This window comes from Archocentrus centrarchus, chromosome 5 (genome assembly GCF_007364275.1).
Source record: "Archocentrus centrarchus isolate MPI-CPG fArcCen1 chromosome 5, fArcCen1, whole genome shotgun sequence".
In the NCBI taxonomy this organism is placed as follows: domain Eukaryota; kingdom Metazoa; phylum Chordata; class Actinopteri; order Cichliformes; family Cichlidae; genus Archocentrus; species Archocentrus centrarchus.
The window spans coordinates 28,509,253-28,524,340 of record NC_044350.1 but is presented as its reverse complement, the minus strand read 5'-3'; the positions used below and the strand labels follow the sequence as shown (position 1 = coordinate 28,524,340).

General features: G+C 43.0%; 1 protein-coding gene across 1 annotated transcript in view; it reads left to right on the top strand.

Annotated features, from left to right (window-relative positions):
* The window catches only part of LOC115779795 (metabotropic glutamate receptor 4-like), a 160,342-nt gene extending 145,930 nt beyond the window's left edge, over window positions 1-14,412 (top strand). The window contains 2 exon segments of the mRNA XM_030728620.1: window positions 8,863-9,109; window positions 12,735-14,412. Of these exon segments, the coding sequence (XP_030584480.1) occupies window positions 8,863-9,109; window positions 12,735-12,784 (297 nt within the window). The 3' untranslated portion in view covers window positions 12,785-14,412.
* The last annotated feature ends 676 nt before the right edge of the window (window positions 14,413-15,088 follow it).

The window sequence follows — 15,088 nt, the reverse complement described above, 5'->3', positions numbered from 1 at the left end:
GATTATCCCACGCTCAGGCTGCCCTAACGTCCACTCACAACTGTATCCACTGTGCAGCCTTTCCACGCAAACTGCTCCGCCGCAGGTTAGCTCGCCAAGCTAATCTATCGGGCAGCGACCCTTTGCTAGGTGAGGCTGCTGCACCGCAGGCAGAAATGGAAATGCCCGGGGACCTGGCGGCAACACCTGGCCCCAGCTGGGCAGAGGCAGACCCTCAGCCCATCACCACCGCTTTCCCGTTGCTCGAGGCTGACAAAGGATGTGAGGGCTTCTCCGCTGCTGGGCTCATCTTAGGAGAAGATGCTAATGAGGGTGGAGACGAGTCGGCCGACTCGGAGCTCCTGTTGTCAGATGACGACGAGGAGGAAGACTCCAACTCCATGGCTAGCATCAGCTGGGCTGTGAAGCCCACGGCTACCGGCGAGGTTGATAAACCTGCGGCGCCGTCTCCCCTGGATCTCGATATGCAGGACATGTGCAAGCACGCAGCCGCTAGGCTCAACATCCCGTGGCTCGCCGTGCAAAACGAGGTTGTAAAATCGCGTTTTGATGGCAAGAAATTGCCTAAGGCGAAAAAGACGGGTAAGCAGATGTTGCCTGTGTTACCGGAGCTACTCGACGAGATAGCGGTGACATGGAAAGCAAAACCATACAGCGAGAAGCACCCCATCGTGGGAAGCTCCCTGTTGGATTGTGAGGGGATGGAATCCCTCGGTCTCCGCCAGATGCCACAAGTGGAGCCGTTGGTAGCGAGCCATTTTCACCTAAAGACCTCCCTGTCTTCGTCGGCCCCGTCCCTTCCCTCCAAGGCAGACCACTTCCAGTCCAGCCTCACGGATATGTGCTACAAGGCAGCGGCTCTGTCGGCGAGAGCCCTAAATGCCTCTTCCATCTTAACGGCATACCAAGCTGAGCTAGAAGAGGACATGACAGCTAAACCAGATACCACTGTGTGGGAAGAAATCTGTGTTATAACTGACCACGTCCTCTGCCTCCACAAAGTAGCGATACAGGCTACTGGGAGAGCCATGGGTCTCATGGTTCTCCAGGAGCGGGCACGCTGGCTTGGGCTTACCAACCTGACGACTAAGGAAAAAGAGGAGCTCCTCGACACACCTGTCATCCCTCAAGGTCTCTTTGGTGCAGCTGTTACCTCCATGCAGAAGAGATGTGAGGAGAAAAAGAGAGATGATGAGGCTTTGGAAGTCTGCCTGCCGAGGAGGGCCCAGCACGCCACTCCAGTCATACGCCTAGGCAGCATCTCACCCGGCCCCTGGCTTTAGAATCCCTAAGGTGCCTAAGGCGCAGGCAGCTCCCCAAGCTGCGGGGACTCCCAAGAATCCATGGGCTAGGAAGCAGTCTCCCCAGGCCAGACCTCAAGCAGCTCCTTCTCCTCCTCTCCCCGCTGCTGCGACCGGGAGGAAAAAGAAGCGGTCGGCCTGACAGCCTCCCCTCTAGGGGAGAGCGAGCCCAGCTTGTCCCTTTGGGCCGCTCTGCCCCCACCCAGCTCCGTTCCAGAGCAAGTTCAATGGGACATGTTACACACAGAGTGCAGTGTTCGGGTCGGCGTTCCTCTCACCGGACCCACCGAGCAGAAACAGCGTCGAAGTTTGCAAAGTTGTTGCACAAACACTTCTCTCATGCATTCTGTATTGAAAAAGTCCCGACACGCGCATCCAGGCAGTTTGCCGAGGGCGCTGTCAGGTGTTGTAAAACACTTGAAAAAAATAATAAAGATAAACATGCTGAAAAACAGATCAGTACTGTCTGCCATAACGCAGCCCGTGAAGATTCGCACTCAAATGGCTGTGACAAGTCAGACGGTCCCGCCACCTTCACCGAAGGTGAGCGAGGTGACAGGCCACCGGGGCGACGTATGTTACGCGCCCCAGCCACAAGGGGGCGCCAATATACCGTCTCTGACAAAGTGGCCCGTGAGCCTGCTGTCTCTTCACATGGAGAGCTGGGCCACATGCACTCAGTCAGCATGGGTGTTGAGGACAATAGAAAAGGGCTACAGGGTTCAATTCAATGTCGCTCCACCACAATTCAAAGGAATTATTTACTCTCATGCCCAGGGCGAGTCTGACGGTTTTCTCTTGGAGAAATTGCCACCTTAATAAACAAAGGGGCTATAAGAGTTGTCCCCCCCAAGGAAACCCACAGCGGTTTCTATTCAAGGTACTTCCTTGTCCCAAAGAAGGGGGGGAAGGGGATGAGAGCCATTCTGGATCTCCATGCTCTAAATCAGCACTTAAGAAAATACAAGTTCAGGATGCTGACCCACGCCTCGCTGCTATGGTTTGTAAGAGCAGGCGACTGGTTCACATCAATCGACCTGAGGGATGCCTATTTCCACATCCCCCATATATCCCCCACACCGGAAGTATCTAAGATTTGCTTTCCAGGGGACAGCATACGAATTTGTGGTTCTGCCATTCGGCCTGTCACTGAGCCCAAGGGTCTTTGTAAAATGCACCGAGGCAGCAGTGACCCCACTCAGGGAAAGGGGCATTCGAGTAGCCACATACATCGACGACTGGCTGGTGGCAGCCCCCTCCTGTCAGGAGGTGGTTTGTCACACAGATGCTCTTATACACCATCTGGAGAATTTGGGTTTCCAGATAAATGTATAGGGCTCAGTCTAGACTCCCTCCAGGTGAGAGCGTTTCTGACCTCAGAGAGAATAGTGACCATACAGTCATCCCTTGCACTGTTTCGCAGAGGCAACACATTTACCCTCAAACAGTGCCAGAGACTGCTGGGCCTGATGGCTTCCGCTGTAGTGGCGATACCACTGGGACGCCTGCACATGAGAAGTTTTCAGCGTTGGGTGGGCTCGCAGGGACTAGAACCCCACTACAACGGCCACTGTCGCGTGAGGGTCTCTGCAGATTGTTCACTTGCTCTTCGCCAGTGGAAGAAGCCAGGCTTCCTGTCTCAAGGCGTTACCCTGGGGACAGTTTTAACCAGGAAGGTGGTCTCCACAGATGCCTCCCTTGTAGGCTGGGGTGCCACTCACGAGGGGAGAGCAGTGAATGGGAGGTGGGGCCCTCACATGCGCACTACCCACATAAACTGTCTGGAATTGCTGGCAGTTCATCTGTCGCTAAAACATTTTCTCCCGTGGCTGAGAGGCCATCGTGTTTTAGTGAGGTCAGACAACTCCACTGTGGTGGCCTACATCAACAGACAAGGGGGCCTGAGGTCCCCCAGGTTACACACACTGGCACACAGACTGATAGTCTGGAGCAGCATCCACCTGCTGTCACTGAGAGCAACTCATGTGCCAGGAATCCTGAACTTTGGGGCAGATCTTTTATCCAGGGGCAGTCCACTCTATGCAGACTGGAAACTTCACCCCGAGGTGGTGAAGCAGATCTGGATGCTGGTCGGTCAGGCGACTGTGGATGTTTATGCATCAGCGGAGAATGCTCAGCGCCCCCTGTTTTTCTCCCTGCACGATCAGAGAGCACCACTGGGGGTGGATGCACTGGCTCACGAGTGGCCAAGGACCCTCCTTTATGCTTTTCCCCCAGTGGCCCTCATTTCCCCAACTCTGACCAGAGTGAGGGAGAGAGGTCACTCTGTGATCCTGATAGCCCCACGCTGGCCAGGAAAGCACTGGCTAGCGGAGATCTTTCAGCTGCTGTGCAGCCCACCATGGCCATTGCCATTACGCAGAGATCTGCTGTCTCAGGCACGGGGGGAAATATTCCACCCCCACCCGGAGAGGCTAGCTCTGTGGGCTTGGCCCGTGAGTGGTTTAACCTGAACACAGCCGGGCTCCCTCGTAGTGTTATTGACACTATTCAGTGTGCTAGAGCATCATCTACTAGGACGCTGTATGAGCATAAGTGGCGTGTGTTTGAAAATTGGTGCTTAGAATCACAGGCCATCCCTTTTCAGTGCTCTGTGGCTGTGATTCTATCATTTCTTCAGGCCCTGATTGACAAGGGTAAAGCCTTCTCCACCATCAAGGTGTATTTGGCAGCCATTTCAGCTTGCCATATCGGTTTTGAGGGGCAGACGGTAGGTCAGCATCCCCTGTTACGTCGTTTCATGAAGGGTGCACGCCGTAAGTTGCCTACATCCAAGCCACCGGCTCCATTGTGGGATCTTCCCACGGTGTTAACTGCACTCTCCTGTCCCCCGTTTGAACCCCTGGAACAGGTTGAGTTAAAATTGCTGTCCTTGAAGACAGCCCTACTGATCGCTTTAGCTAAGCGTGTAGGGGAGATGCATGCTCTTTCAGTGAACCAGTCATGCATTCAGTTCTCCCCAGGTGATACAAAGGTCAGTATGTGGCTTAACCCCGCTTTTATTCCAAAGGTTATGGGCACGTGTTCCCCTATAGAACTGCTTGCCTTTAATCCACCACCTTTCACCTCTGAGGAGCAAGAGCGGCTGCATACCCTGTGTCCAGTCCGGGCTCTTCGGATTTATATGAACAGAACCCAGGACTTTAGGCAAAGCAACCAGCTGTTTGTGTCTTGGGCTAAACCACATAAGGGAAGGCCAGTGTCTAAACAGCGCCTTTCCCATTGGATAGTAGGAGCAATCGCCCTGGTCTATGCCAGCAGGGATCTTCAGCCTCCTGCTGGGTTGCGGGCAGACTCCACCAGAGGTCTGGCAACCTCATGGGCGCTCTTTAAGGGGTCTCCATTCAGGAGGTGTGTGCAGCTGCATGCTGGACTTCACCTCACACATTTGCTAGGTTTTACAAGCTAGATGTTACAGCACCTAGCCTGGCGCATTCGGACCTCAGTGCAGGTTCTTCCTAAGTGGGGGCTGTGCCCCTGTGAAGTGCTATTGGGGACAGTTGTCTTCTTAACAGGCATGTCTGGCAATCCGGGAGTCAGTATTTCTCCCATAGTGAGACACAAAACGAATGCTATGAAAGAGAACTTAAGGTTATGTATATAACCCCGGTTCTCTGAGTAGCATGAGTCAGTGTCTCACCAGACCACCCTCCTTGCAATGGAAGCGAGGAAGAGGTGGGCTTGTTTTGAATGACATCTGACGCTATGTCGGCCTATTATATAGGGAGGCCCTGGCCCCTCCCTGACATGAGCGCCGCTGAGCCAGCCTGTAAGGGCTGGTGTAATGACATTTGAGCTTCTGATGAGGTCACGCAGGAGGCGTTCCCATAGTGAGACACTCACTCATGCTACTCAGAGAACCGGGGTTATATACATAACCTTAAGCTTTGTGTACATACAGCACTCGCAGTGCATCGCCTGGACCTCTCTTCGGGAGGGGGACACCCCACCCCCGGACCTCGATTCATCCTTTAGCGACTTTTGAGACAGCCGACAGCGAGTTTTCTTACACAAATCTTGGCTACAGTGCCGGCCACCGACCACCAGATTACGCACAAATATAAGCATAGATGAAAACACGCCAGGAACATGTAGAATTAATGTACATACCTTCTGAATAAAATCCATCATCGTTTTCTGTGGATTACTGCATATGGTTCCATTTTTGATTCAGTTTTTGGAACAATACTTCCATTTCCTTGTTGAATTTATCTCCTGCAGCTTTGGCTGCTTTCCACACCTGCTGCGCAGCACTCACAGCTTGTTCCTGTCTAATATCGTCAGTAGAGTCATTTTGTGAATTGATGAATTCTCTAAAATAGGCCATCAATGAGGCCTTTGAGTTCAACCACTATATCCAAAATTCAAGCACTTTTCAAACCTTGAAAAGGACAATATTAAAATTCAAATATTTCAAACATTTTCTCAAATTTAGAGGTACAGTCAGTCATTTTTTGAGTTCATTTCTTAAAAAAAAAAAGAATATTGTATACATAAATATACATTGTAACCAGCATCTATGATAAAATGCCATCATCTTCCTCCTCACCTGAACTGAAGTCAGGGCTCTAACACATAAACTTGCATAAACAAGTGTATTTATTCCTGGCACAGTTTAAACATGCACACCTCCTGTCAGTGAACAGCTGACATTGAGCTGGCTAAACAACAGCAGCTATAGCAGCTAATGTAATGTCCTAAAAATCACACTTTCCTTGTGATAAATAGTTTGATTACATTCTTAGATCTTATGAGAATTTATTCCCTGTGTCAGAGTCCAACAATGTTAGATCCACTTCAAAGAAAGTTTAACTAACACTGGCTAACAGCAGCAAAAGCAGCAGCACTTACCGACAGAAAAGTTCAGGATATCCTCAACAACTCATGTCAGTAGTGCTGTCATCAGACAGAAGTGAGCTTCACTGACTCAGGGACTTGTTTTTCACACTCCTTTCAGTTTTACAGCCTCCTTCAAAGAAAATGTGAATGCACATTGAAAGCTGAGGCAAACAGCAGACTGACAGCCTACATTCACTACAGCTGACCTCACTCAGCTGACTGCAATCTGTTGACATCTAGTGGTGCGATTTTACACACTGTAACTTTAAAGTAATTATGCCATTTTTGTTTATTCTATGCTTGCCAATTCCCAGTATATGATCAGTGACCTACAGGGTGGATTTAAAGACGATATTATTCCTGGGTGAAAGGCAGCAGAACACTTTTATGTTCTGTTTATGTGACGAACAGCTTGGGTTCAACAGTCTGTCCCTGAGGCAGCAGTGAACCAAGCCCTGAGCAGTTCACTGGTTAACACTCCCTGCAGCTGGGAGGGGACCACTGCAGCTGTCCCTCTATAATACTGCCTTCATTCTTCCTTCTTCTCTTCAACTAGCAGTCCCACATGGAAAGAGGGTTGGCTGAGATAGGTTGCATCCAGTCTATAGAGAAAGCACTGTGGAAAGTCAAAATAATAAAAACAAAAAACATATTTAAATACACATCACATATGATGAGCAGTTATTATTTCTCAGATCAAAAATAGATGAGACCTGATGAGGAAAAAACTCAACCTAGTCAAAAGAAAGAGATTTGACTCTAAAAATAGCATTATATAAAATACTAAAGTAAAAATCTATACAGGACCAGTCAAAAGTTTGGACATGTGTCCAAATTTTTGACTGGTCCTGTACATGAGGGAATTTATCGTCTGATTCTAATATCATCCCCGCAAGAAATAACAGATTTGTTGGCATGTGTGTTCATTTGAATACTGCAGTCGACTGTGGTTTAATTATCTTTGTAAATCAGTGATTATGGTAACCAAAGAATAAAAACCTGAACTCATTTCGGTCCTTTCTGTTGTTTCCACTGAGATTCAAGTCATTCTTTCCTAAAGTAGTGTTTCATATTGAAAATCTGTCATTCTATTCTAAAGTGGAAAAATAAGATAGAAATAACCCTCATGGGATTTTTTTAATCAAAATAACTCATTTTTCAACTGTTCAATAAACTAAAATATGTCTGATTAAATACCTTTGGAAGTGATGAAGAACATGCTTAAGGCAGTGTGAGGAGTGTATGAGGAAAAATACATTTTATTTATCATAGACATTATATACACACACTATATATGTGTGTGTGTGTATATATATATATATATATATATATATATATATATATATATATATATATATATATATATATATATATATATATATATATATATATATATATATACACACACAGAGACCAACTGGTTCATCTACATTATGAATAAATCTAATGCACGACAATGCATTTGCCTGCGTGTTAAAGCACACTGATAACAGTTTTGTTTTTAGATTTTCACATATAATCTTTTACTGATAATAATGTTGACTACCAGCTCCTGTCGTTTTTGTCGAGTAAATATACGAATTGAATCTTGCACCCACAACATGTTGTAGCCCACTACATTATCTGTAGTATCACCATCAATTTTGTTGCATTAGCAACAATTTTGGTGGAAATAAAGGATCTGTGTAACTGCTAACCTTGTAGTTACATCAGATAAATGGTTGCAATCAGATTTTTGTTGTGTGTTATATAGTTCTTGGAATTTGCAGCAAGTGAAACTACTATACAAACAAAATTTCATCCTTTTCAGTGAATTGAATTTATTCGGTTGGCGAATATACAGAATTCTAACCTTCAGCATTTTTTTTTTTGGTGGTTGTCTTTATCAAGGGGGCAATATCATGTTTCCCATTTCTTTGATGACTCAGTGGATAATAATATAAGGTTTTCATTTTCTTTCTTTTTTTGGTGTGTGTGTGTGTGTGTTGGGGGTGTCAAAGAGTAAAAAACAAGAATATGCTTAATGTGTTTTTACAACTAAATGTTTGGTTGATAGTTTGGTTGTGCTTATACCAAAGCAACCCTTTGTCAGTCAGTTGTAAAAGGCCATGTATGATGTATGATGTACAGAAAATGTACAAGCTTTTCTTCTACCTTACTGCTTCTCTGAAGATTATCCATTAATTTTCTGCAGTTCTGCAAATAAAATGAAATGAATGAGGGCGTTACTCTCCCCCCATGATTTGGAGGGTTTGACCATGTGTAAAATTTTCATGAGCTTGTTTCTTTTTTTTATGGGCCTGCTTATGAGTCAGAAAAGGATCCAAGCAACTGGCGTGATCAAATCTGTGTTCAGGGTGGACGTGATGGTCATATTAAAACTAGCATGGCAGAAAATTAAGCAAAAACTGTGGCCTTGGCTGGTTCAGTGCACATACACCATAAAAGCAGAGAAGATACTGATTTAAAACAAGTTTAACAAATCACTTTCATTAAATAGTTTTGCAATCTCTGTTGGACAAAGTAGAAACTAAGTTAACAACTGCTTGACCAACTCACGGGTCATTGCATACTCTAATTATAATGATGCACAGCAGATGTCCCTTGTACTGTACATGCCACTGCCCACACAGAAAAGTCTGTAATGCAAAACAGGGTTAAACTGTTTGTATCTTTCATATTTGGTTTTTGCCTCTTGCAGATGTACATCCAAACAACCACTCTGACGATCTCTGTGAGCCTGAGCGCTTCAGTGTCCCTCGGGTTACTCTACATGCCCAAGGTCTATGTGGTTCTTTTCCACCCTGAGCAGAATGTGCCTAAGCGCACACGCACCCTCAAGGCTGTGGTTACTGCTGCCACCATGTCCAACAAGTTCAACCCCAAGGCTGGACTCAGACCCAATGGAGAAGCCAACACTGAGCTGTGCGAAAGCCTCGAAACACAATGTAAGAACAAAAAATGCAAATGAGGAACGCTTTGACTAGAAACCTGCTGGCTTGAGTTCAGTAATGTTTTGTCCTTCCGTGTCTGTAACACAAATTGATGCAATGACAGGATGCAGTGTAAAAACAAAACCTTATTAACAGATGTGTAGCATGTTATTTAACACTTCATTGAATCTGGTAAATGTGCCACTGTTATTCATTTGGTGGCGAGGCCGTGGAAATTGTTTTTGAGGAAGCATTACAAGAATCTCAATTATGTGTGTGTGAGGGTGAAAACACAAAGGAATGGATTACAGAACACATTCTGGAGTTCAACAATGAAACTAAAACTCGACTTCAGTAAAACTTTAAAATGTGGCTTTATTAAAAATATTTGAACTGAAATAATTCATGGGGTCATTTACAAGAAATTAACACTTAGGGTTAGGGTTGACAGTTGATAATTGCTCCACAGACCATTTTTTTTAGGCTGAGAGGAGTGACTTGACTAATTACCTGCTTGTTTTTGAAGAGTGGCATCAATATTCTCTGCCACTTCTCTTCATTAAAGTGAATGCTTTCCAAAATGTCCAACTATTCATTTAAAATAAACAGGGCTTATATGGCTCCTTAAAAAGGTCTTGCATCCAATCATTTAAGGTTTAGGCTTTCTCTAAAAATCTCTTTACAAAGAGGACCTAGCAGATCTTAAAATTAGATACATTTGGATTGGATGTTGTGAAGTTGCTTTAACCTCAGTCTCACTTGTAAATCTGTTTTGGAGAAAATTTGTATTGGCCACATTGTAACAAAATTACAACATGAAACCAACATGGAATTAATAACTGCTAAGCTGGTCTGTCGTGTGTGAGCTAACGTGGAATCTCCTCTCATCAAACAAGATAAGTAAATCCAGAAGTAATATATTAAAATTATTTCTGCTAATGTATCTAATATGTAATCGGTGCAAATTCAATACTGGCTTGAGAACAACACATTAAGGGTTTGAAACATGTTGACAATAACAATTCAGAAGGTCACTGTGCCAATAAAATGCTAAAATGATGAACTTTAAGGAATTACAGTTGCAAGGAAGATCAAATGGATATAAAGATGCCACAACCCACTCTGCACAAACACAGGTAACTTCTGCAGCCCTGGTGAGCAACCTCTGGCCAGTTTTCTGATCTAGACCACCACTGAGAGCAGAGGTGCTTTGAAGTCGACACACTTTAGTCTTATAAATATAATGAAGACACACTAGAATTTTCCTTATTTTTCATAGTTTTTGCCAATATGACAATATGATTTTTTCAAAAGTATGTACAACACCAATTCCAAAAAAAGTTGGGACACTGTGTAAAATCATATTTTATTCACAACAGAGCATTGAAAACAGATTGAATGTTTAAACTGATAAAATGTACAATTTAAAAAACAAAATGGTCATTTTGAATTTGATGATAGCAACACATCTCAAAAAAGTTAGGACAGGGCCGTGTTTATCACTGTGTAGCATCCCCTGTCTTCCCATCAACAGTAGGATTCTAGCTGTCCTGCGTCTTCTCTGATGCTCCAAATGTTTTTAACTGGTGAAAGGTCTAGACTGCATGCAGGCCAGTTCAGCACCCAGACTCTTCTACTACAAAGCCATCCTGTTTTAATAGATGCAGTATGGAGTTTAGCATTGTCTTCCTGAAATAGGCAAGGCCGTCCCTGAAAAAGACGTCATCTGGATGGACACATATGTCCATCTAAAACCTGTATATATCTTTTAGCATTAATGGTGCCTTTTCAGATGCAAGATGCCAGTTCCAGTGCACTCCGATAACATCAGAGATGCAGACTTTTAAACTGAGCACTGATAACTAGCTGGGAACATTATTCTGAAATTGCTGCCATCTAGTTCAAAATGAGCTAACATTTTTCATGAAATTGTAAAATGTTTCAGTGTACTGTTTGATATGTTAATAAAATATGGAATTATGAGATTTGCCAATCACTGAATTCTGATTTTATTGACATTTTAGATAACATCCCAGCTTTTTTGGAACTGGATTTCTAATAATTTTGAATTTAGTTTGCTGAAATCCTAAATAAGAATGAATAAGAAAGTTTACCTGGGAGTAAAAAATGTTTTCTGTTTAATAAAATATCGGCTATTTTTTGATAAATAATTAAATACCTAAATAATACATACATTATTTCTTGTAATTTATTTGAAAGCCTTTGAATACCTTAAATTTGAATGGGGTTTAAGTTGTTAAGTTGATTTAATATCTGACTTAAACTGCTTGCTTGGGTCATACAACCCAGTAGTTTTAAGTTGTTGTACAGACATTTACTGCCTCTAGTTTGTAAAATTAAGTGCTCACACTGGGAAACCATCAGCATTTCTCACTATTTACTGACATGCTATAAACAATAAACCATTAACTGAAACAATAATCAATAGATAAATAATTAAATCATTGATTGGAGCCAGTATTTGTAGACATTATAAAAGAACCAAGGGGCATATGACTCTCTTTTCTAAAGCAGCTGAATCTCAGTGTACACCTCCTAATCTCAATACCAATAAAACTGCTTGGCACTACTGTGTCAGTGACAAATTCTGGATTTATACTAGTGAGGTAAATAATGACTTCAGCAACTGAGTCAGCAGAAATTACTCAAGTGACGTCCAAAACACTCTCCTTGCCTCAAGCAGGAAAAGGTTTTTATCAGTCTGTCAACCGAGATATGTTCTCTCGGTGTGGCTTGAACTCAAAAGGAATGCGGCCTTTTGTCACACATTTTAAAGCTGCATCCCCCCACCCCCCCCACCCACTTTTAAACCGCACGTATTGACAACTGTTTCCTTTCATGGGAGAATAAAATAGCTGACAATATGTTTACTGTTAGCACAAACCAGAAATCAATGTAAAACTTATCACAATGCTCTGCAGTAGCAATAGCACAATGGTGTGAGGCCTGTCACAAAAACTACATGTATCCAAACAAAGCAGTATTAATTCCATTCTTGCTTCATGTTTGTGTGGACGTTAAAAGGGCCTTTTGTTAAAATAAGTGGTGAGAAGGCAAAGACGCTGAATTGATAGCCAGCAGCAAATTATCCCGACGGGGTTACAGTTTACAGGGGCAATACAGTGCATGGCTATTTGAATGAGCACCATTTGTCATTGTCATCGCCAGTGTGGATATATGGCTTGATAAAATTGAAAAATTCCCGTCTGGGTCAGTTCCCCCCAATGCTGAGATCTAGTGGTGATATGTCAGGATTTATCTGCTCCCACTCAGAGAATCGGCTAACATGGTCTGGGGAGACATCTAGAAAGTTGACTCCTGATAGCTGGGAGAAAAAGAGGCGGTGGTGCAGATTGTAGGTAATAGCTACATTTGGCACCCTCTGAGGTGAAAAACATGACCTGAAGACTAGGGAATTTTTTATAGGAATTATTGGTATTCATGCTACACAATTTTATTAAAACTAATCAGGAACTAAACACAATTTATGCAGCAGTACTCTTACTACAGGAAGACAGCTAAACAAAAACCAGCTTCAAGTCCAAATTAAGCCTTAAGTTACAAAGTTCACCTCAACTGTATCTGACTCTCAATCTTCCCTCTCCTTCTTCTCTTTCAGCTTTCTCGACAAAGCAAACCTACATCAGCTACAGCAACCATGCAATCTAAAGGACAAAGGCTGTTATCACGATTCAGGATTTCCATCCCAGCGAAGAACAAAAAAAACATGCAGCGGAATTTCAAACACCTGGCAAAAATAAAATAAAATTAATTTAAAGAAAAAAAGATCTGTCTTTTTGCGAGTGGAGATCAGAGAAGCATTGCCCAAAGACGTAACACAGAGTGGAAAGAGCACAATGAGGTGCAGGGATGGACAAAACAGGGGACCAGAACAGATAACGGCACAATTTTAAGGTTCCATCTTCTGTCTGCCTCACAAGAATACACACACAAAAGAAAAATGAAAATATTTGCATGGCAGAGGCCTACAGACTGAAGGATGGAGCTTTCCTTTTCTGTGTTTACATTTCAGCTATGCCCTCTTTTAAAGACTTCTCTGTCATCTTACGCAGCACTGACTGAAACTGAACTAACAGTAAGAATATGTTCAGGTGTTCTTAATGTTGTCTGCCAGTTTTGTGAATTATAATTAATCTTCAAATCCTCAAGGCACCACAAGTGATTAATCAACACCAAAAAGGCATGAAAACATGGTCCATGGATTTCTGAGAGGGGTTTGTGTTTGTTTTTATTTCTAAATGTGTTCTGGTCTTGTGAGTCAAAGGACTGGAAATATTGATCATCTCAACAGTGCAACAGATCTTTACCAGATTCCATGTATTTTGATTTTCTCTTCCAAGTTGCCGATCGGTTAATAAGAATGACTAAACATATAAGATGGTCTCTGCTGATTTTGAGCATGCCAGTTTTAACATCCTGTGTTGTGTTGTTAAAAAAAAAAAAGGAAAAAAAATTGGAATGCATTAAACTCTGTTGCAGCATTGTTAACAAATGTTTGGGCCTATTGTATGTTAAAAACTGTTTTCAAATGGTGAAGGTCTAGTGAGTGATTGTTTATCTGTGCTACAGTAAGGCCATGATTTGTATTACCAGCTAGCCCAAGGCTGCCACTGCCCTCGACATATCTGTATGTGCTTTGAAACAGTGGCTCGTGGTTAAAATAAACAGTGTTTTAGCCAGGAGAGCTCACTGGGAGCTGTTATCCAGGATGACCCTACCACCACTGCCACCAGCTATTCTCACACAGTCATAGTGTAAGGGTAAAGCTTAGCTGTACAGATCCATTAGTAGGGGAATCAAGATGAAGTATGCCCTTGAGAGGATCATGCAATATGCCCTGAAGGTGATATCCATAATGGACCGGCTACTGAGAAAATTCATGTCCTCATCAGGCACTCGTGATAAGGAGGAGGTGTCAGGAAGTTGTAAGGCTTGTCAGCAAATGAAAATCTAATTGCAAAACTATACAATATCTCTATCAATCACTCTGAGCTGGCTGAACAGATTAAGAGTTGGCTTCGTGCGGTATAAAAGCCCTCTAACGTCTTGGGGAAAATATTGTGGGGTCATTTGTGTTGTGAATTCAATGCTGCTTTTCATCCCTCCCTCTGTATTACTTTCAACACCATTTGTGTTGCAGAATAAAATGTGAGTGCTGACCAGATTAAATGGTAAGTTTATGTATGTTATTAAATAGATTGATGATGTCTGCTTTATGTCCTGACATATCTTAAAATTGGGGAAAAAGTAAAAAAAAGATTCAGTGCCTGGCTATCTATGTATTTGTTAAACCTCATGAAAACTAATGAAGTGTGTGAAGCATGTTTAGTTTTTTTTATACAAAATTTTATTTCTATTAAAAATGTTTTAAAACTTTATTGTCCACTTTCACCTTTGTGTAATCAAGAAAAATTGATTCATTTGCTCATTATTTTTTTATTTTTTCAGTTTCTTAACACATTATCATTAATAATACATGTCCTGTATGTTGCCTGATTAAAAAAAAAAGAAAAAGAAAAAAGAGTGATAATTAGCAAACTTTTAGTATCTCTAGCTAAATGATTGGCAGCACTTCTGTGCGAGCGAGTGTGTGTACTTTGTTCATAATGTAAAGTGTTTGTCCGCCCTGAAGAAAATAAGACAATGGCTGCCATCCTCTGAGATAATACGTTGCCACAATTGCTCTGATAATAGTGCTGGAAGGACATCGAGTTGGTGGAAGGAAACATGAAATTATTTTAAATGAATGGGGAGCCCCTACTTGCATCCAAGGTCTTTGCATACAGAAAGCTCTCCGCATCTATCATCTTCTCCACGCCTCCCTGATACAAAAGGCTTGGAAATAACAGTTGCTGCATTGCAAGAGTGCTAAGTACATGCCCAAGTGCTAGATTACAGCAATATGCACAGCTGCCTTTACATAATTTCCCATGGTACAATGAGGTGCCTGGA